We start from the raw sequence: 23,591 nt of genomic DNA, 5'->3' as shown, positions 1-23,591 counted from the left end.
CATTTCCACCTCAGGCCAAAGGGACACACTTCAGCTACTTCTCGATGAACTTTCAGTGCTGCCTTTCAAGCCTCCCTGGCATTTCAAAGGAGAGAAGACCCAGCTTTTGGCAGAACTTGTGGCAAAAGCAACTTGACTTACTAGGAGAATGGTCATTGTGTTGGTAAATGCAGACTCTCTCCTGAACTGCTTGATCTTGAAGGGGGCACAGAAAAATACAGTATTATTATGGTTAAGTTTAGCCCAGAAGAAAAACATATGACCCAAGGTCTTCTAGACCAGTAACTCTCTTACTCCATTGACCCTGGGAATCCAGAAAGAAGAGACACATTGAACAGCTTGTGGCAAAACACCTTCTGGTCAGTCTTTTCCTGGTGTCCCTTCCCTCTGTTCCCAGCATCCTAAGCAAGCACTCACATTCGGATCATAAAATCTCCAAGCTCTCTTACACAAGTAAGAGCAGTGATTCCCTTCTAAGTATCTCCTTCCATCCTGCAGACTCTCTCCTGGAGCCCAGTGCTCATGACCCAAGAGAAGCAACCTCAGCTCAGTACAGCTGCAAGCCAGGAGCTCTCTCCTCTTACATCTTCCAAATAGAGTCAGCCCGAGTAATTTTAAAAAAACAAGTCACCCCCCTGCAAGTCTGCCCCGTGCAGCTGAAGCTACCTAACTCCACAGCTCAAGCAGTTTCTCAACAAGATCAAAGCCCGTGCAGTTGTTCAAGGAGCTTTTCAATTACTCCTCCAGTTTCTATCATGAATTACGGCAGCACTTGAAAAGTGCCAAAACCCAGAGGGATCGATTACTCCTGCCCTGTGACAGGCAGCAGGCTGGGGACGGGGGGACAGGACAAGCTGTAAGCACAGTGGCATTACATTATGCATAGACACAGTTTTGCTGCTGAATGATTGACAATAACTACTGGATGTCACTATTTTAAGGATAACGTCATTTGCGTAATTATCTGGCAGGGTCTCTCCTCAGTGGCTGGCATTATTCACAAGGGAAGAATTAGACTGAAATCCAGTTGTAGAGTAAGTAGATTTGCTATTCTATGCAGACAATCACAGTGCTTTAGAAGCTCAATACATGTGGTATATATCACTAGTAATTTTCATACTCTCAGGACATGGAGAATATTAAAATGACACTCCTCTATTTCACTGTGCCACATATATCATATGAGTTCATACTTAAAAATAATTTAATATTCTCTGTCCTCACTTGACCATCTCTTTCTTACTGAAGCTCAAGCTAGGAAGAGAGAGAGAAGTTACTTCTACTGGATTTATCCTACCATCTCCCTATCAGGTAGGAAAGTTTTCCCGGCATAGCCTCCAGACCCTTGGTCACTTTAGCCCTCAGCTGTTCTGATTTTAGTGTGCTCAAACCTGGGTTTATCTGATACTGGAAGATACACTACTAAACACAGGACTGCATCGCCTGGGTTAAACTATTCAAAGCCCCACACCAAACGGCATTTGGCCCAACCCGCAGTGTGAAATGGTACTAAGGGAGTCTGACTGGGATTGGAACTGGTCCCATCCCAGACCCAGCTGTGAGTCCCAGCTGTACAACTGTAACCAAGCAGCAAAAAAAGAGACTTGACATTATTCTCTGCAGTGCTGGCATGCCACAAGTGGGACTGAGCAGGGTTACAGCAGACCATACCCAAATACGCATGCTTTGCTGCTGCAACCCAGGCAACAATATTCCAAAGAAAACAACTGACTGTTCCTTCTTTCCAGTGCTCTGGGCAAGAGGATGCCAGAGGTGTTCTGCAAAGCATGTCAGAAAGAAACGTTTCTGTAAAACCAGACTGTCTCGGTGCTGACATCTCCCTGCTCTAGCTGACCTGTGCCACTCCAGAAGAGGTGCCCCTGGTGTATATGGGAGGATGCTGGTCAAATGGTCATCTTGGCCAGGGAGGCCTCTGCAAAATAGACCGGCTGTTTGATCAAGGCTAGCTGGTCTATGCCTTGATGCTTGAGCCAGCAATGGAGCACTTTGGCAGTACAGAAGGGAAAAAACATAACCAAACTGCCCCCCTGAGCACAGAATAATGACAAATAAAGAGAGCGCTGCATATGGGAAATAGCTTCCCAAGAACAGCCTTGACACCTGGGAGCGGAGGCTGATGCAGGGAGGCAACGATGCTCGATCCTGTTGCAAACACAAAGATGCCTGACATGGACAGGAAGGAAAAACTCATGCTGTAGGATCATGGCAGGAATGAAAAGACTTTCAGTGGCTGAGCTGAGTGGCACTGGATAGGTATGTTGAATAGATAGTGTTTAAACACAGGCCCGTAGCTAATGCAGGGAAACAAAGAGTCTTGGGTGTAACCAGCACATATTAGCCTTTAAGTAACAAGGCACAGAGTAGCACAAGAAACAGCTCCTTGCTTTTACCTCCCAGAAAATCTAGCAAGGTTTTGCTTAATGCCTGCCCCTTTGTCATCAGTTTGACAGGAGCTCTGTGGCAGCAGGACAGGCCCAGAGCAGCACGGCAGAGGCTTCTGTTGGTCAGCAGCTAACCCAGCAGCCACGCAGGCACCTGAGATGTGGACAAGGGGCAGTTCTGGGGCTGATATAAACCAGCTACGTGAATTGATACCAATGCAAAATCTAGCCCCTGTGCCTCAGAAGGAAAACCTGGTTTTCTCCGTGCTTGCACACACGTCATAGGAAGACCCTCCCTATAGTCAATACCACAGCCAGAAATTTCACTCCATCCTGGAAGCTGGACCACCTTGGACAATGTGCAGGGGGAAAGTGGAGGTACTGTTATCCCAGCTGATAACTTGTTCCTGGGGGGCAGCAAGTGACAGTTATTCAAGTAGAAAACCCAAGCTATCATCTCAGCCATGGGGTTCAGACAAAGAGAATGAATGAATGCAGAGCTCACCGATAAATGATGCCTCTTTCATGGAGAAACATAAGGGCTGAAATAATTTCTGCAGCATAGAACCGGGCCCGATCTTCATCGAAGCGACGCGACTTCTGAATATGGAACATCAAGTCCCCGCCATTTACGAACTCCATCACAAAGAACAGGCGATCCTTCACACACGCAAACACAACAGATATGAACAGCATTAATCATATCCTCTGTCAGGCTTAGAAAATTCTAAGTAAAACTATCATCTCCTGAACAAAACAGATTAAGTACCCATGAGACATTGCAGGGAAGGTGGAAATCTTGATTTTTTCCAGGAAAGATTAAGTCAATACCAGGAAGATCTGTTAGCTGCTCCGTGTGCCTCCCAAAGATTTTGCCCCCAGTCATGAAATGAATTCCAGTTCACATGTGGATTGGGTGTATCAGTAGGTGTGTGCTCATCACTAACCAGCTCCCATTGGGTTTCCCGAACTGTCCTTAGCCCGAATCTGCAGAGGATGATACCCTTTCAACAGCACTCTCTGAGCTGAGCGGGCACAAGAGAAATCTGTAAAAAGTCACTTGCTCCCTAATAAACACTTCAGATCTCTGGGGAAAGACGCCCCATAATATAAAGTGCATAACCACACTGCTCACAGACTGCAGCTTTGCCACGACAGCACATGACGACGTCTCGAGGGTATCCCAACACTTATTTCTGGGGAATATACGTTGTTTTCCAGAATGGGATTTCCCGCCATACACTTGCAGGGCAGCTGCTTTTTTGGGCCCTCAGATCTCTGCTTTCCTCTGATAAACCTGCAGAGACCTCTGGGTAATGAAGGAACTAATATGGACAAAGTATAAAGCAAAGTTTCTGCTGGGCAGAAAAGCAACCTGTTTGATAAAATTCACCTCATTAACCACAGCTGCTGGTCTCTGAGGTTTTTTCTTGGCTTTGTTCTGGCTTTTGCAAAAGTCTGGAGATAGGGAGGCAGTTGTTTAAGCTGCATGCTCAACAGTCTGGTTATGGGTTTTGTGCACCCAAAAGGGGTGCTCGCTTAATTGTGAGAGGAAGGACACAGTGATCTGTCACAAAACTAAACTCTAGAATTGTTGCAGTCTGGTTCAAAAATTTCCCTTAGTAATTGTTTCAGGGCATTCAGTATTGATTGTTTCAGTTTTACTCAGTATCAGGAACAAGCGGGCTGGAAAAAAGAGGCATACAATTCAGTTGAGATCAGTCAGCCTTGTAATGGTAATATTTGCCCTTCTTTCCCCACAAGCCCCTTCCCAGGTTATGATGTTAATCATCTACAAGCTAGTTTTAAACCCTCTCTAAGTTTAAGAGGATAAGCATTATTATGCTCCACTTTCTGGCAGCCAGCCAGCTTGAAATGACTACTGGTATTAACATTTTGAGATGCATACAGCAGAAGAAAAGCAACCAGGAATCCTTTAATTCCTCTCTGGACACGAGCAGGAAAGCAAACAGCTCGTGACAGATGAGGACAGCTTGCTTCTCATCACCATCCTGGGCTCTGCTCAACAGCTCCTTCTGGGCTCCTTCCGGGCTCCTTCCTGACACTAAGATAGATGTGTTCCCAGCAATCTCACACTACTACTGTGTGTAGCACCACAGCTCTGTGTTAAGTGCTGTCTCCAGTCCATATAAACAACAATACTTCATTGTTTCACTCTGCCTTTATTATAGGGCTGCTGAAAAGACACTCAAGCTGGCTCATCTGTGGCAGCAGTCTAAGCCAGAGCAGCACAAACCATGCAAACCTTGTCTCTTCAGCCCACATCAGATCTCTAATGCCACATCTTCGTTGCAGTTGGTTAAACTGAGTCTGGCTATGCTGTGCCTACCTGTTCAGCAACCCTTCCTCCAGCTGCAGTGCAGTTACCTTCTCTGCCTTGCCAGTCTGGCCAGCTTTTACATCTCCTTGCTATTCTTTCCCGCCTCCTTCCTCACTGATCTCTCCACATGACACGTGCTTATCTAGCCCAGCTTGTCCAGGCATCTCTTCAAGCTTGTACTTAAAAAAGAAATACCTCTTGCCAGATCTCCAACAGGAAGTAATTTAATTTACCAGTAACCTGACAAGGGATGTGTGTGTATTTATGTAAGCAATATATACACTTGTATAAACATGCATACAGTTAGGTGAACATGCATGTATTTTCTATTCTTTCCTTAAAGATGAGCTTCAGGGAAACAAAGTTTAACTCTTCCTATCTTAAAACATGCATGTCCTGCTTCTCCAGTGCGGGCAAAAAACCCCATGGCCCATCTCAGACTTCTGGATGTACTTGTCTGTACTATGATGCTTAAATGAAAATACTACATCTTTCTCAAATGTTCAGGTGAGCACCGAAACAGCCAGTTTTAAAATCCACATCACTGTTGACATGGAATTAGCAGCTTTTTGTTACAAACAGCTCTTGCTTCAGACTAACTGCAAACCTTAGCAAGTATTGCCATGTGTTACATGGTGCTCACAAGTGTTAATACCTGCCTCACGGCCACCCATGGTCTCATTTCACAGGTCAAGCATAAATACGGATTGTTTAATTACTGAAGTGCTCCCATTTAGGCCTAACAGAACTTTGGACTACCCAATTTTTTTTATTTTATTTTATTTTTTTAAAAGCAGTCCAGCTAACTGTCTGTCCAGTTTTCTAACACTTAGAAATCCCGTGGGGTTGCTGAAGAAAAGAGAAAGATGGGTATTACAGCTTCTTTATAATACAGCATTTGTGCATTGGCCTGCTACATGCCTGGCAACAAGTATTAGAAAGATTAGCACTAATGACCACCCTTTGTGAACCAGGATCTAAGAGCCAAACAAGGTCTTCCATTTTTAGTCTTAAGCAAGGCCACCAGCTTGCCAAACTGCAAAGACCAACCAGTCTCCCAGGAATCATTGAGAAGTAAAATAAACAGTGGTATTTTATGACAAAAGGCAATTTGCAGTAGGCAGAGTAAGAGTGAATGAACAGCTTAAAAAGGGACCAGGAAAAGGAAATCTTAAAACAGCAGATAGTTTAGATACTTGCAAATTTGACCTATGTACCTCCTTTTTTGTGGACTACCAGCAGGAATTAGGAAGAGTTGAAAGCTGAAGTGTTTTTTGACAGGGCTTATTGCTGAAATCCTCACATTTGTATTTTTCTATTTTGCATTGCTCAGAAGTCTTCCCTGATCTGCTATCTCTGTTTGACGTTGGCAAAAGTAAGAAAGAACATTTGAGTCAACAGGAAACGGTGATGCGAAAGCCTTCGCAGCAGCAGCAGCCGCATGAGGAAATCACGTTGCACCATTTCTGGACTGGGATAGAGATGAATAAAGCCACAGAGCAATTGTTACTGTAAATTAAAGAAACACTCAGAGGAAACAAATAAAGTCCATGGGATCAAGTGGGCTGATTTCAAGGTCAGACTACATCTAGAGATTAGCCTTGCCAACTTCAGTGCAAGAGAGCTGTTTGGGTTTTTTTATTTGTTTAAACTTCATTTTGCCATCTGTATTTGTTCGCCTATTAGTAGGACAAGGGCTGCTGGAATCACATACTATGTCCTAAGGACAATGTTTGACAGCAATTACATATACCCACTTTATTTGTTTGTTGTCTTAGTGGGGTGTTGGTGAGGCTTCAAGAAAGTCCCTAATTGCAAAAGCCACTGGGTGGGACAATCCACATACTGGTTACTGCCCCTTGCAAACACAAGCATTCACTGAAATCCAACTCAAACATCACTTTAGCCCTTTGTCCTCACCAGCTCTACTAGAAAGCTGTTTTGAACCCTCATACCTTTCCTCTTCATCATCACAGGAAAAGAAAAAAAAAATCCAGATTTTATTAAAAGAGCATCCTTTCCCTCCCCATGCCCAAAAAAGACCAGTGTGATGACTAACTTCTAGCCCCTTCCAGTTAACAGTCAGAGCTGACATCCATGTACAACCCATACAAGACCAAAGACCTCTGAAGACAGCTAGGGTGAGAGGCTCACCTCCAATTGCAGGCTTTCACACTAAGTAAGTCGGACAGGGCAGCACCACTGCCCTGGTTCGGGCAGCATACAGGGAGGAGATGGGGAAAGACAAGCGTTTCCTACATGCAGACATGGAAGAAGAGAATAGCAAAGCTGCCTGCTCTGTCTGCTGCCCTTCAAGAGCTGCTGTGCCAAGGGCCATGTGGAGGCCAGAGGGGACTTCTCTCAAGAGAGTAATCGGTGGACATTTGGGACACCCACTGGAAAACAGCAGCAGTGCCTCTCCAGCCTCCAGAGCCACCAGGAATAGGCTTGGACAAGCTCTGCACATCCCCGTTGCAGCAGAGCTCTCCCAAGGGCTGCTTCTGCCCGCACCAAATCCTCTGCAGGACAAGGGGCAGAGCTGCTCCACCAAGGACACATCCCAGCAGTAATTTCAGCCAAGCCCCCTTCTTTAGCTCACAGCTGCCGTATAAGGCAGCATCTGGAGGATATGGAGACCTGGTTAAATGCCATTTAGAGCAATGGTCAAATTTTTCTCCCCCTAAAAAAATTTAAAAAAAAAAAATCAGCCTAGCTTAGGAATTCCACTAAGTTTGCATTTCATCTTTTTGGAAATAATTCATGCACATAACTCCTTAGAAAATCAGCTTTGGGCTCAATCTGAGTTCACTGAAGCCAAAGGGTTTCCCCAAGAAAATAGTCATTTTTCACTGTTTTGGCAGTTTATGCTTTGCAGAGCAGAAGGCAGGCTTTCAAAATTATGTCCATACAGAGACAGCTGTGTCACTGCTTCCCAGCAAAAGTTTATTGTTTCCAAAAAGGGTGGCAGGGCTTAGGGAGCTTGCAAGCAAATTATTACAAGATAATTATAAGAGCTGGCAGGCTCCCTCAGCACTCCCAATGTTCCTTTCTCCCTTCGTGGTCCACAACCCTCACACAAAGCAATCTGCCTCAGGTCTTGCTGGGAGCACGCAAATAAACCGTGCTGTCTCAGTACCGGGCTTCAGAAAGCCACATGTCCAACTCCCCGAGCAGTGTGAGTGGCCATCCGTATCTGGGTCAAGACACGCCAAAGCACAGGGCCCAGAGGAGGAATAGTAAACTTTTTTTTTTCTCAATTTTTATCTTCAGAGGAGTAACACAACCATGAATCACGCTCAGGTGCTGCTCTGCACCGAAATGCCTCCCCTCCATACTCGGCCCTTTCATAAGTCAGTGCCGCATCCTCACAAGCTGCCTGCTGCTCCCAGCCAAGAGGTTTACAGGAGGGCAGGCTCTTCAGAGGGGTTATACGTGGCAGTGTTTCAAAACCAGAGAAGGTCACAGGTGTCATCAGAACAGGCTCACCAAGAGAGAATTGCCAAAACAACCTTTGCACACACACATACACACGTGTGCAGAAGAGCTGAAGCAGACGCAATGAGCTCATCCCCAAATTTCTGGACAGTGTCAAAGCTGCACTCACCTGACAGCAATGGAGCAAGACAATGACTTACACTAGGTGAAGATTTGGTCCTTTGATTGCAAATCAGAATAACTACATTAAGCAGAGAAGAAACACTCTGCACTGTGCTTGCTCAACCAGAATTATTTGCACACATTAGCGATGCTTCTTTAAACATGGCCGCAGCAATGACTGCCATGGCACCTGCCGCCGCTCCACTCGCTGCCACAGCCCAAGACTCCCAGACGAACAAGGCGGCGGCAGAAAGGCAGCAGGTTCTACAGCCATCTGCTAGCTGACATTTGGTGCTCTGTTAGCCATTTTACCTCTCTGCTTCAGTGACTGCAGTACACACCAGCCTCAGGAACCACTTCTGCCTAGGAGAAATCAAGCCATGGCAAGGGAGCGTGCCACAGAGGGCACACACAGCCCTGGGCTACCGCGATGGGGGAGATCACTGTGTGCCGCATCCGAAAGGCTGAGAAAGGGAAGGTTTCGTCTGCTGGTTTTGGGTTGGTTTTTTTTAGCCAGAAGGAGGTGCAGTGAAAATTAAGCAAACTCAGAAAGGGGATAAGGTGCATGCAGTGTCTCCTCAAGGCTGGGCAGCTGGTGAGCACGCTTCTGAGAAGTGCGGGTCACTTCCCCACACCGGGCTCATTTTTAGTCCTTTTAACAAAGAGCCGCTGGCGTCACTGTCACATCTACCGGAACGGGGCAGTTATCACCAGTTATCACTTACAACCGCGCTCCGCTGACACTGCTGATAGTGGGCACAACACAAGCTTTCCTACACAGCGGCAGCACAAACAGTACCTAGAGAATAGCAAATTGGCTCTTGCCATTTGCATAAATAAACCCTGCGGGGTCCCTCGGGGTAAAGGCTGCCTCCTGCGCGCATGTGTGCACAGCACAGTATTAATGCTGAGCTCATTCCAGAAGAGCTGAACGATGACAACCACAACCCAAGGGGCGAGCTGATGGGAGTTGTGGGTTCCCACCTGCCCCGGAAAAAAAAAAAAAAAAAAGAAACAAAAAAAATCACAAATCTAACTACACTCTCCAAATTTCTGCCCCTGTTTTCTTAACTGTGTGGTTGATATTTCAAGCTCACAGGCTGGACAATTTGCACAACACACAATTTCAATAATTTCTCAGGAACAATGCATTCTTTGGGATATGTGAGTGAACCATACTCGCATCCTTTCCTCCTCCTCCCCACCCTTCCCCTCAAGATGGTCTAATTCACAGCAGGATTACACGATTAGCTCATTTTATGACCAGAAACTTTTACTCAACATATATGCAAAAGAATGATTTTTATCACTCTTTTTCATTTGTATCAGTTCCATTAGAAACAAAACAAAAACCCCAACTAGGAAAAAACCCCAAAATCTCAGGTACTACATCAACCAATTAAATCACATGCAAAAAAAAAAAAGCCTGGTAATCCCAATTTAAAAAAAAAGCCAGCTTGGCCACCATTAAAACAACAGATCCAAAAAATACAAAACAAATTGAAAGAAGAAATAAAATTACAACTCTCCCTTCAGACCTTTTAAAATGGCATTGAAAGTTACACAAACACTCCTTCCCACCCAAAAGATCAAAAAACAAAGGGCTGGCTGAACTTCAAGAGGAATAAACTGAGGAATGAGGAACTAGAACGTACCAAGCTATAGACATCACCTGTTAATCAAAGATTTATAGGACATTTGCACCCCTCAGCTGGTGTTGCAGACAAGTGTAGCTGTTTTACAGCCCTCAGTTCAGAAAAAAGCTACTGGAATTCCTGTTTCCAGTTTGGAGTGACCAATCTGAGACAGCTCTGGCCCATTTTTAAAAATACTGAATTCTGCAGTATCTGCTGGCCTCAGACTGTGCTGGGGAAGGCTAGAGATCAAGATACAAGCTTGGTCAAAGGTCTTCAGGAAAATTAAGAGTGCCAAAACACCCAAAAGCCACTTGGAAGTAGCTTGCTATGAGACCTTTGTGGATCCATTCTCCCAGCTTAAACATCACCTGGAAAGCAATACGGATTCAAAAAGACTGCAACCTAAAGCACTGCTGGGTCACACCTCAGCTAGTTACCTCATCTCTAAGCTTTGATTGACTTTTTTTTTTCCCCTCTCTCCTCCTCAATACTGTCTGGCACCTGCTTGCTCACACTGCTCATGACTTGGTCCCACTTCAACCCCTTTTTATGCTGCAACTTCCTTGATTTTAAGTTTGAAGAAAAAATATTAGTTTCACATACTGTGGCTAACCATGGGCAACAGCATCTCCTTCAGCCACCCTTGCACTAAGCTTGATAATTTGTTTAAGTTACAATCTCTCCCATAAGGCACTGCAGATGGAGACTGGCATCTTCTCAGCTTCATAAAAATGCAAGTATCCAAAGTCCCTCAACAACCAGGGGTGGGAAAGTTACACTCAGGAGCTACAAGATGATGATGGCAGCCAACCCTTCAGTTCCTGTTTTCACTTAGCTCATATCACCTCAATGTGCAGCCTAAGTGTGGACATGCAGCAAAGTCCTCAGATAAAATCAGAAATGTCAGTCTGATCTTGTTTCATCTTCTGCAAGCAAAACCACCCTGCCTATAAAAAAATCCTCAACCTCATTTGCTCTGGCAACAAACAGACCACCGCAAGGTGTTACTGTGCACATCAAAGAAAGATGAGCCTTGCAGACCAGGCTATGGAGGCCTCACACGTCTGGTTTACTGGCAGCTTGGGCCAGCATGCCAGCAAAGATGTCATCGGTTTTTGGTGGACCTGAACACTATAAAACCACAGAAAGACACAGTTTTGATCAGCCCGCCTTTATTCAGTGCTAGACAGGGACAGGAGCCAGAGAAAGGCGAAAACCAACTGCCTCTCCCATGGTTGCAAAGCCAACAATGAGGGTGCCGCAGCGCACACGCCCACAGAAGCCACACCGGAGAGCAAAGGTGGAGAGAGGAAATTCCCCTGTACGTCCCTGTCCAACAGCCCCCCCCAAAACCCTAACTTGCTGCCCCAGGGCCCTACGTAAAGCACAACTCCAGCTCCTTCAAGTCTGACTTCAGAAGGACTCTGCAGCAAGCCCTCCGTGGGATACCTCCCTTTCTTGCCTGTGTTTACAGCCACAAGGCATGCGAGGCTGTACCAAGCCTTTTGGAAAATGCCAGGCCTATGAACAGGATTTCCCCGTCACCATTTTCACTTGGTTTTTGGCTGGCAGCAACAAAACTGAAGCATGCGCTGGTCTTCCAGCACAGTGACTTGGGGCTAGCAGCAGTCTCAGTGCTCAAGAGCAGGGGAAGAACTCCCAGCGCTTGCAGAAAAGCACGCTCGGCTGTCGGGTGTATCCACATATCGAGTTGTGCCTCCCCGACATGCTGGAGAGGGAAGCCTGGGAGATGATCAAAGCTGTCCTCTGTGCTCCCAAAGGGCTCCCTCTTCACGCCTTTCAAAGAGAACATCAAAGAGGCCTCACCGCTTCCTTACCACCCACCAGCACCCACCAAGGCCTGTGTCGGGATGCTTGTTCATCTAACCAGAGCCCTGGGAAGGCTGCCGCTGCCTTTCTAGCCTTCCTCAACTCCACCATGCCAGGCTCTGCCCTAGGGCTGCCCTGTGCTCTACCTACTTGGTGACAGTGTAGTGGCTGGCGGACAACCAGGCTGATGCTGGAGAGCCCCTGGAGGGATTGTGACCAAGGGACTCCAAGGACATACAAGGGCACCTAGACCTGTCCTGTGGCATCCAGGGACCAAAAGGTAGGTAAGCAGCCAGCCAGCTGCCATTGCTCAGTCCCACCACTTTTGCTGGTGGCTGGTAGGCCCTCCCTTGAAAATTACGGCCCCATCAAAGGCTCCAGGCTAGCTCTAACGCTTCTAGGAGGTGAAATACAGGCTCATCTCTCTAAACACCTGGGTTATCCATGACATGATGCCCACACAGACCCTGGGAGAACTGTTTCAGCGCCCCAGGAGCCAGCAGAGATGTGGAGAAACCTTCCTCTTCCATGTCAAGAGCATGACATCAGCCCACAGCTTATAAAAGGGGTGGAAAGTTGCGTGCCGGACAGCAGGCTGCCCTCATAAAATAGGATCAGTTCGATGATCAGCTGCCCTGGAGTCCCTGGGCCAGTCCCTACCAGCTTCAACAACAACCCTGCTATTATCTTGGAAGGACGCTCGTTACAGAAAATCACATCCTTCTGCCAAGTTCTTGTGTCTCACTATTTTTGGAATGACAGGGGCACGCTCAGTGCCTCAGCAACTGTCAGCAGAGCCACACGGAGAGAAAATCCATACAACGATCGGGCTAGCAGGGACAGTGCTGGGAAACAGCATTGCCTGGGGGATGGTCCCCTGCAAGCACCCTGCGGTCATGAGAAAAAGGGTAAGGGCAATAAACATAAAACCCAGAAGCTATTTGAGAGTATTTGCATGGGAAGCTGATCTCCCCCAGCCCTTTTCATTCTCATGCATATGAGTGGAGACAAAAGGATTTAAAAGCAAACCACCTGTGCAGGAAGGATGGTTCCTAAACCCCAAAGAAGACAGGGCCTACTTACTGCAAACTCATTTTAATTAAAACATTCCAGGATCCACATTCCCCAGGATTAAATTACTGACTTAGCTATTTATATATATAGCCTCTTTCACCCATTCTAGGGACAGTATTGTTGAAGTGTTGGATGACACCAGTGTCAGGTAAACGGAAACAAGCATTTTTTGGTGCTTGTGACCCCTAACACAAGATCCACGATTATCCACAGGTCAGCCCCAGCACCTGTCAGCAGTTCACAAATTACTGCAGCAGGAGCATAATCCTCTCTGACACTAAAGGATGATTCTAAGGCCCTGGAAAAAGCAGAGATAAATGGCTCAGGAAGTTCCCAAAGCAAGGCTTTCAATTAAAAAAAAAAAAAAATTTAGAAAAATAGAGATGTGGTGAGCAAGGAAGACCTCGCACAGATGCAGCTGGAGCAGGACTTAAACTGCCCCCCTGCAAGGAAGCAGCAGGATTGCTTCCTTGCCTTTCACACGAAACGAATCTGGAGGTGCAAGTCTGAAATTGCCCAGCCCAGCGCTGGACACACACAGGGCCATGTCCAGCCTCTGCAGCCTGCTGTGCTGCTAATACTTCCTCTTCAGGCTCTGAAAACTGTGACCCATACCAGGCAGAGACAACCCTTGCAGCTCCTACCACCTAGTGGCTGCAGCATTTCTCTGTGGCAGAGCAAGGAGGAGGCTGTTTGGAGGTCTGGCAGCCTCAGCCCACCCTGGGCAAATAAAGCAGGCGGATATCACTTGTGCTGCAGCTTGAGACTAAATTAGGACCACACTGAGCACAGAGGCAGCACAAGCGATAAGAAAACTTTTCTTGAAAACCATCAGCAGCTAATGTAAGCACAGGAAAAACCTCAGCTAGATCAAAAACAGGTGAGCAAAAGTAGCAGCAACATAGATGAACTCAGGCAATGCACTGCTGTTCCTGGTACTTGTGCCAACTGAGCTAACGCTAGATTACTGGCACGACATGCCATTGCACTGTGCAGCACAGACATGCCAGGGGCTGTTTAAGTCAGCCCTAGGCTGCGTTAAGTCAGGAGAAGAGTTTGCTGGTTTGGGTGGAACATTATACAAAGAATCTGAATTCAAATGGCTCTAGACCCAGCCAAACCCTCAAACCCTTTGAGCGCTCTGTCCTCAAACTGCTGCAGCATTTCAGGCACTTCCAAGGTCCTTCCTTTCCAGTTTCCACAATTTCTTCTTGAACTGGGCAGGGGAGAGAGCATAACTGGACACCCTTATTCTAGCTGCAGCCTCACCAATGCCAAGCAGAGGGGATAATGACTTCCCCACAGCTCCTGAAGCAGCCCAGTGCATTAATTTAATTCATGTGCAGTGAGACTACGCTGCTGGCTCACACTGAACTTGGCACCTACCATAAGCCCCAGGTATCTTCCAGCTGGGCTACGACCCTGCCAGTTAGTCCCAGCCTGTCTTAATGCACTTTATGGGATCAGGCTCTGACCTTGCTTTGACAAATGATGAGGCCTCAGAATGGCTAGTTCTTGAAAAATTACTAAAGGCAGGCCCACTAGGTCATTATTTATCCCTGATCTCCACTGCAGACTGGAGTCATGCGTTGTTTTTTATAACATGAACTGTTAATATCACATTTTTAGAGTTTGGGCTGTTAGTGTGATACATGTGATGTGGTTTCCATGTGATTGCCAGTGAAACTAGGCATTGTTTTGTGTAACCCTCCCCCCGACTCGAAGCACAAGAAAGGGCTTTGGTATTTTTAAATATGGCGGAAGGCCGACATTTTGAATAAGTGGTTACTGTTTTATTTTAACACATATATATATGTGTGTGTGTATATATATATATATACACACACACATATTCTTTTCTGCCAGGTTTGTGTTAATGGAGGGACTAACCCAATGCCATGTAAAGAACAAGCAGAAACCCAAAGTACTGTATCAGCCTGGTTAAGCGCTCCTGGAAGGACTCAGTCCAGTGAATACCCTGCTGTTGCAATCACTTCTCTATTATAGCAAAGGAATTTAATTATGCTTTTATAAGCAATTTACACCTGGTTATTCTGGATTGAGGTGGGTGTCACTGAGTGCAGAACAGACAAAAGTCATGATGAACCACATTAGTCTGAAACCTAGTTTTTCTTTTGTAAACGCTTCCCTTTCTTGTTTTGTTATTCTTGGAGGGAAGTGGTTTTCTGTTACTGACAATCCAGATAATGAAGCAAAGGGATATTCAAGTAAAAGAGGAACCTGGGAAAGACTGGAAATAGCAGGGTCCTGCTATGAGAAGCTCCACTCCCTTGGCACCCTTTCAGAGACTGACCAACTCTGCGTTCAGGGCAGCAAGGACAAAGGGCTTCTTCCCTCCGCTCCTCTGATGACAAGCTGGTCCAGAAATTCCTGTTCCAGGTTGCTCTAGTGTTTAGCAACCTCCTTTTCATTTCCAGTCTAACTGTATCCATGGCCAGTCTAGACTCATTTAATCTTAGCCAGCATCTTGACAGCTTTGTTTCCCTCCTCAGTGTTCGACATCTGCAGACATCAATCAGATCCTCTTTTTGCTTTCAATTTGCTAGTCTAAACAGTCTGAGTTCTCCCCTTCTTTTTCGCCTTTGCAAAAGACTCTGCAATTACTGCATCAGCCCAGAAGACCTTGTCTGCACCCATAGCAGATTACATTCATTTTTTGAACATGACAGACGGTACTAGCAAATGACCTTAAAATTTCCCCAAGTTCATGGGAAAAACTCTACACAGACCAGAAGCACAACTTACTATTTTCACATCTACATTGCCATTCAGTAAGCAAAGCCATAGCAAAGAGCATAGCAACGAGTGGCAAAACCCACTGCTATCCCGCATCTGACCTCAAACAGCACACATCAATATTGGACTTTTCTGATATTTTACATGGGAACTTCAGGAAAGCCATTCAGATTTGGGCCCCGTGTCTTCATATTATGAAGTAAAAGAGGAGTTTCCTTGGTTACTAGTGACAACAGTGAGCTTTAAGTTTTGTTTCTGCTACACAGCACAGCTGCTCTGTGAACCACATAAGCTGTATATAAAAAAAAAAACAAACCAAACCACCTCATTTCTATTACGTGAGTCTACCCAAGGGCTCCAACCTAAACAAGCATAACTGTTAAACAACTCTTAAACTCCATAGCTGGCTGTTGCATCACCCCAGTGAGAAGAGAAACGGGTGGGTGGCAGGGTGCAGTTGTCTGCCTTTTTTTTTTTTCTTTTTTTTTTTTTTCTTTTTTCCTCCCCAGTATTTTGGGTTTAAGTAGGAGGAGTGAAGCCACAATTAAAAGGGCAAGTTTCTCCTGCCTCTTTTAAGAGGAAAAAAAACTCTGTGGACAAATAGCAACTGGAAAGGAGCCAAGGCAGTTTGGAAGAGCTATACTGCAGAAAATGCTTAGGTCCTAATAACAGCTTAGCTCAGGGACTCCCAAACTTACCTTGCTGGGACACGGCTGTGGCCACTGCCTCCATCACAGCCACTCCTCCCTCCACCACCCACATCACACACCAGAGAAGGCTGTAAGCTGAACAGGCCGCACATGTGCAGTCCTCCACTGAGGTATACAGACCACAGGTGACAGCAATGCTATCATTTGTCTTATCTACACAAGAAGAAATACCAACTGTATATGGATCTGATTCAGTGTCCACCCATGTCAGTAAGGTCCTTCCCAATAACCCCAAAAGGATCTTTCATTCAGTTCTGAGACATATACAAAGGCTGGTAAATACAGGAGGCTACCCCTGCTTCCAAGTACAATTCATTGAGTTTGCAGATAATTCAATGCAAATACAGTCCTATTAAAATTCAGGTAGCAAGACAGCAGAGCCTGAGATCCCACACCAACCGGAGGACATTGCAGGTCTGTAGACATTTGCGCATATGCATTTGGAAACATTCAACGGCACAGAGATATTTCTAGGGAAGACACAAAGAAAGCTTCCCTGTTATTACTATTTTATTAGGGAGCTTAGAACAAGCCAGGATTTTGTTTGCCAAATGCCCAGCAGATATTAGACATGGAATATAGCAGGGTGCTCTGTTCACTCTTGAGCAGAGAGGTTTCTCCTGGATTTAAGGTGGACGATTATAACAGGCCAGCGACCAAATACACAGGAGAGTGCCTCTGTCCTGAACAGGCCAGCCAGTGTCAGGAGGAAGGCTGTTCACTGCCTGGGCTATACTTACAGGAGTCTGGAAGCAACAGTAGAGCTTGGTGAGGAATGGATGGTTCCTTGCTAAGGAGAGGATGCGTTTCTCGGTCATGGTGCATTCAACATCGTCATCTTGGAGAATGACGTCCTTCTTCAACACCTTCACTGCATAGAGCTGCCCACTCTCTTTCATCTTGGCAAGCATCACCTAAACCAAAGGGGAGGGTGAATTGCAAGGGCTGAGCCCACAGTCTCTATGAACAACACAGAGTCTCGCGCACTTTCTCACACTAGAAAGGTCAGTTATCTCATGACCAGGCTTGTGGATGCAAGTGAGTCAGTCTGCTAGCATGGGCATCAGTGTCCAATCAATGACACACATGCTACTGTCTGCAGCAGGCTTCTCCAAACAGAAATGCCCACACATGTTGCTCCAATGTCTGCTGCGGGGCTAGCTGGCCGAAGCTCATAAACAGTGCCAGGGCAAACCCCCTGAGCGGTGCCATCCATCTCACTTCCCTCCTCAGTTATAGAATTCAAATGCAGCATTTCACATTGGTTTTGTGGCAAAGCAGAGAAAGAAATACCCTGTCTCACCTCATTTGAAACCACTGCCTTGTTTCCTTTAAAGTCTTTACATTCTCCAAGAAACGCTGCCCAAATGAATGCTAATGCACACACTTGCAATTTCTGGCATGGGCCGTGGCATGCAGCTGTTCCTTTGGTTGCTAGCTTTTTTCTTTTTTGTGATATCCAATTCTTCACTTTGCTGTCAGCTTGTTTTCTCTTCCCTTTTCTCCCTGCTTTTTGTAACCAACCTTGTTGCACAAAGCACACTCCACTGGACAGTCCGTGTCCCACATTATGAAATAACTTTTTCTACCTTGGAGCTTCTTAAATAAGGAATGTGGTTTTCCCTGAAATGAATAACTCTCACCTTTCCAAAACTGCCCTTTCCCAATACACGAAGGAAGGTTAAGTCTTTAATTCCAAGTTTGCTCGCTGAACTTTCACTAACGTGGTTGCCATCTTTCAGGTTGCCTTTTCCCTGCTGTCTCAAAGTAGATCTTGAAACCAGTTTCTGTGGAGGAAAGCAAGTAAGTATTAGTCTGCATAGAAATCGTACTTTTGCCTCAGAGGCATACACAAATAGTCAACCTACCAACCTGGGCATTTAGGATCTGTTCAGATGCACTGTATAGCCACTGGAACAGAAAGCACCTTGGTACCACCACCCTGCAGAGCTGTTACGCGTGACTGGCTGACCTCAGCACTGCACAGAGCTGTGCCAAGAGGTGAACACTGGTTCCTGACCTGGGCATTTTCAGTTGTAAACTCACTGCCCAGCAGATCCAAGAGGCAAGTCTGCCTCTCTCCATCCTCACTCCCCAGAAAAATAAGACAATGACTGTGGAAATCCAAGTCTCCTATCTAACATCAGAGTGAGGAAGACTGCATAATTTCTGCAATATGCGAAGTGCTGGTGAGATCTAGAACCCAAGCAGATTTCATCTGAATCCCTTGGGTACTCCATGATTTTAAGACTCTTACCCAAAGCCCAGTTCAGTGGGACACAAACGTCAAAATATTTTTCTTTCCCACAGCTGGGCTGCTGGCTTCCTCCACTGCTGTAAATTCGATGGAAAGCTGTTCATTCCCACGCCAGCAGTGAGGTGTCTGCATTTTCAGGAATTGTACCAGTATTAGCACACATTTCTAGAGCTTCTGGTTTTGCAGTATACGAAGATCGAGTCAGCCTCCGATGCCCTCTGTTCACAGCTCTCCAGGTACAAGTACACATATAAACCATGAGCACTCTTACTCAGTTTATTAGCCCGACCAAAGTTACACGGACTTCTTGAGCTCCACCTTGCGACTATTTTGGTGTAAAGCAAAATTCTTCCTGCAGAAGACTCGTGTCTCTGCCACAGAAATGGCAACCTCAGCCATGGGGAAAGAACCAAGAGCATTCAGGACAGCACCCAGCAAAATTCCCAACAAATTTAAGCTTGCAGCATATCTGAACACTTACCTAGAGCCTTTAGCTCACAAATAACGAGAAGAGATTGTTAAACACCAAGCACAGATCTTCCTGGTTTCATCTCCTTCTGATGTGCAGATTATGCAAACAACAAATGCTAATAAGTGCTGATTTGTACAACTGAGAAGGGAGTGTGGGACTCTCTAACTCCCAGGATAACTGTCCCCCTGAACTACTACAACGTGAACAGCAAAGACAGGAAAGTCTCATTTGATAGAAACCAACTGGAATCAAAAGGGGCAGCGCAGCTAAAGAGCAGGCTAGGCTGATACAGTGTCATGTGGGGTCAGCCAATGTAGCTGACTAACTGTATGACCAGATTTACCAGGTCTGGTGAGTATGTTTTGCGTCTTAATATTTTCTTTTTGGTCAAGTAAAAATAAATATACCAACATTTTACTATGGGTTATTGTGATTTCAACCAAACTCACTCTTCAAAACTACTAGCAAAGAAAACATGATGAAAACTTGTTATCAAATAACAGCTCTGATTTCCATTACCCTTTATGGGCATTTTTACTCAAGCTCTTAGAGTGTTTTAAACTCTCTGCACAGACTCAGATATACAACAGCTGGATTTTTAGGATGCCTTAAGTACTGACAAGCAGAAATTGTACACAGATGTCCAAATCCTGGCAACAAGCTCACTAGGACCCTGGCTTGGTGTATTGGGTTTGTGCGGCAAGGTTTTGGTAGCGGGGGAGCTGCAGGGGTGGCTTCTGTGAGAAGCTGCTAGAAGCTTCCCCTGTGTCTGACAGAGCCAGTGCCAGATGGTTCCAAGACAGACCCGCCGCTGGCCAAGGCCAAGCCCATCAGCGACGGTGATAGTGCCTCTGGGAGAGCAGAGATAAGGGGGAAAAAATGGCAACAGCAACAGCAGCTGGAGAGAGGAGCGAGAATACGTGAGAGAAACAGCTCTGCAGACCCCCAGCCCAGAGCAGGAAGGGCAGGAGGGCTGCAGGCGCCGGAGCAGAGGGTCCCCGGCAGCCCTTGGGGAAGCCCACGGGGAGGCTGGCTGTGCCCCTGCCACCATGGAGCTCCACAGGGGAGCAGATCTCCACCCGCACCCGGGGAGGGCCCCACGCCGGAGCAGGGGGATGCCCGAAGGAGGCCGTGACCTGTTGCTGAAGGACGGCACCCGTGGGGGGACCCAGGCTGGAGAAGCTCGTGAAGAACTGCAGCCCGTGGGAAGGACTCACGTTGGAGAAGTCCGTGGAGGACTGTCTCCCATGGGAGAGACCCCACGCCAGAGCAGAGGCAGAGTGTGAGGAGTCCTCCCCCTGAGGAGGAAGGAGTGGCAGAGACAGCATGTGATGAACTGACCACAGCCCCCATTCCCTGTCCCCCCTGTGCCATTGGGCAGGGAGGACGTAGAGAAACGAGGAGTGAAGTTGAGCCAGGAAGAAGGGAGGGGTGGGGGAAGGTGTTTTAGATTTGGTTTTAGTTCTCATTATCTTACTCTGAGTTGATTCATAATAAATTAAATTAATTTTTCCCCAAGTCCAGTCTGTTTTTCCCATGATGGTAACTGGTGAATGATCTCTCCCTGTCCTTATCTCGACCCACAAGCTTCTCATTATATTTTCTCTCCCCTGTCCAGCTGAGGAGGGGAGTGACAGAACAGCTTTGGTGGGCACCTGGTGTCTAGCCAAGGTCAATCCACCACACTTGTTCAGCAAAGACCAGAGATGATGTTGAGTCAACAGGACCCACAGACTGTAGCTGGGAAAACTGTGGTGAAGAGCGAAATGGTTTCCCCAAAATCACTCAGCAAAACAGTGACAAAGCAGAGAAGAGAATCTTGGCCTCTTGCTGAGCTCATCTTATGCTCTATTCCAAGCCACATATGCAGACAGTATATTTGTGTTCATGGGAAAGGTAAAAAAAGGTATGGCATAAATTATATTGACCGTTAATTAGTTTGGAGTCTTATTCTCCTCTCATTCATGCCAAACAGATAAGAGTCAATGGAGTCACATCACTGTGAAACATAAGCAGACAACAAAACAACACCTATAGACTAAAGTCTCCGTCGGGGTAAACATGCATACACGACATCCATTTTCCAGGCAAAGTCTTTGCCACAAACCACAGACAGTAACAACCTACTCATGCAGCCCACCACCCATTGCCATCTGCCACAACTGAAGTCTCTGACTTCTCCTGCACCCACATAAAGACTCAATTGTAAATATTTTAAATTGGGGGGGGGGGGGAAGAAAAAAGAAAAAGACTCACCGGATTTGGGGAAATGCTTCCTGGTTGCAGACCCATGCATGCCAAGGTTTTAGCAAGCTCTGCTGAGTTCACCCCACAGTTTGGTGCAACATTTGCTTGGCATCGGATGTGGACGTTCATTTTACAGACTGACAAGGGTGATCACAGGGATGGAAAGTAAAAGCAAAAGAACAATTAAAATAACTTGGAGGGATTTGTTGCTGAGAAATAATTTAGCAATTCTGCTTCAGGAAATACATCTATCTGGATTTACCCTGTGTCTTTAAACTAAAAGGATTTTTGCCACTGATCTCAGCAGAAATAAAATTAGGACTCTCAAAAGAGAGTAAACTGAAAACCAGTAATAGACCCCAAACTCTCTAAGTATGATGCCACATTGCCTGAAGCTGTTCATAAGCACATTTGTCAGGTATATAAATACCGCTGCAGCTACACCTGCAGATAAAATTAGTATTTATAATGTTAGAGAATTTGCAACAAACTTCTCCTGCATTTGCAGGTATCTAATTTTAAAGACGTATTGCTCAGTGGAAACTAAAATCTTTCTTGCTCTCACTGACAGACACACATACACCCTCTTGTGGGAGATGAAGGCAAACAGAGACTGTCATGATTTTATAGTCCGGATCACTGAAACAAAAATTAACACCAGGACATGCTTTGTTGTCAATTAACTGTGTGACGGACAAGGTTATCAACCTAAAGCAGTGACCTTTTTTTTCCCCCTTGGATGCCTTTTCGTTGCCTCATCTCATTAGCTGAGGAAAAACCTTCAGGTAAAGGGAAAAATGAATACAGGAAGCAGATACCCAAGAATATTTTCAACAATGCAAGTTAAACAAAACTGTGCTGAGAGTGCGAAGTAGAGTCCTTCTGGAAGCCAGAGATGAAAAAGTAGATCAGTGTTTTTTTAACTCTTGCAAAGATGAATATTCATTGCTCAGCTTTCTCTTGAAGATTGCACAAATCAAGCCCACACAGTGCATCACGAGTCTAAAAATATACGTATTCTGTGAAAAGGCTACAGTAAGAAACTGCTCACTTTTACACTGTAGGCCCTGTCGCATGATTCCCCAGAGCAAGGAACCACAGTGGTCACAGAAAGTTGGGACTTTGTAGTTGTGGATGCTGAACTTATGAGGAATATTGATTCCAAACCGCTGTTCAGTCACCTGAAGCAACAAAAGAAAAGAACAGATTTAAAACTCAAATACTTATATATACATATAAGCTGATGTTCATTTACATACAGGGATTTAAGTGCAAAACGATAAAAACAATTCCAACCCAGAAAATGTCCCAGTCCATCACCTCACTGAGGTTTACTGCAAGTGAACATTGGGTGACCAACCTCACCTGCTGTGAGCCTGCTCTGGTTTCCTTGCTGTGCAGGCTGGACTGCCTGACAAAGTAGATTTCAAAAAGGGCTGTCTAGTCAATTTTAAATTCTTAAAACCAAGTTAGAATTGGAAGTGCGGATTACCTCATCACAAACATATCACACGGAAGTGCCACATATAAATTATGTTAGCTACAGCATTTTATAACTAACCAGTTTTCAAATTATTAACTTCCATACTACGTGCAAACATGTAACTTTAGGTCAAACTGCTGATTTTATTAAATTTAATATAGAATAGTTTTCCCAGCTCCTCCTAAAATTCTCAGTCCTCTTCTCACCCTCCTTGTTATTAACAGTCATTTCAGGCCCACATTTCACTTTATCATTTGCTCTTTTTAACCTTGTTCTTTTCCAACTGTGAATCATGCAGATCTCAAAGACACCTTAGAAAATGTTAGATAGGCTGAAAGAAACCCATCTCCACTGAACCTCTTCATTACTTCCCATTTTGTGTCTCAACATGCAGATCCTGGAGGACTGAGGGGCAACCCACAACTTCACAAAGAAAAGTCAGGCTTGCAAGAAACAATGAGATTAAAGTGAGCTGTGCCTCCTCACCTTTATCTTCTTTTAAAGTAGGTTACATGCATTATAAACCCTTCACAATCCTAAAAGGGGGTGAGGAGACTCACCATTTCACTTGCACTTTAGCCTTAAGCATTTTAACTTATTTTCATCTGGTTTGGCAAGGGGTCATTTTAAGAAGCCTAGCTCAGCAGTTTGGAGGCAAGAAATAACGAGCAAAGGCAACTGTTTATCTGTACTGCCAAGAAGGATTCTGCATGGCATAAAATACAGAGATACCTCGCAATTAAAAATATTTCAACTGAATTTTCCTTGCACGGTTATTAAACAA

The 23,591-nt window shown here is 45.6% G+C and overlaps 1 protein-coding gene across 1 annotated transcript in view; it reads right to left on the bottom strand.

The window, feature by feature from the left end:
- The window catches only part of PRKCH (protein kinase C eta), a gene marked incomplete at its 3' end in the record, with an annotated part of 125,649 nt that overhangs the window by 45,712 nt on the left and 56,346 nt on the right, over positions 1-23,591 (bottom strand). Inside the window, exons 6-10 of the mRNA XM_082000667.1 lie at positions 22,376-22,505; positions 21,334-21,461; positions 17,992-18,135; positions 17,089-17,262; positions 2,908-3,062 (exon numbers count right to left, since the gene is read on the bottom strand). Coding sequence (XP_081856793.1) covers positions 2,908-3,062; positions 17,089-17,262; positions 17,992-18,135; positions 21,334-21,461; positions 22,376-22,505 — 731 coding nt within the window. The remainder of the gene's footprint in view (positions 1-2,907; positions 3,063-17,088; positions 17,263-17,991; positions 18,136-21,333; positions 21,462-22,375; positions 22,506-23,591) is intronic.

The sequence above is a fragment of the Phaethon aethereus genome, assembly GCF_964289735.1.
Source record: "Phaethon aethereus genome assembly, chromosome: 5".
Classification (NCBI taxonomy): domain Eukaryota; kingdom Metazoa; phylum Chordata; class Aves; order Phaethontiformes; family Phaethontidae; genus Phaethon; species Phaethon aethereus.
This window is presented reverse-complemented; position numbering and strand designations above follow the sequence as displayed.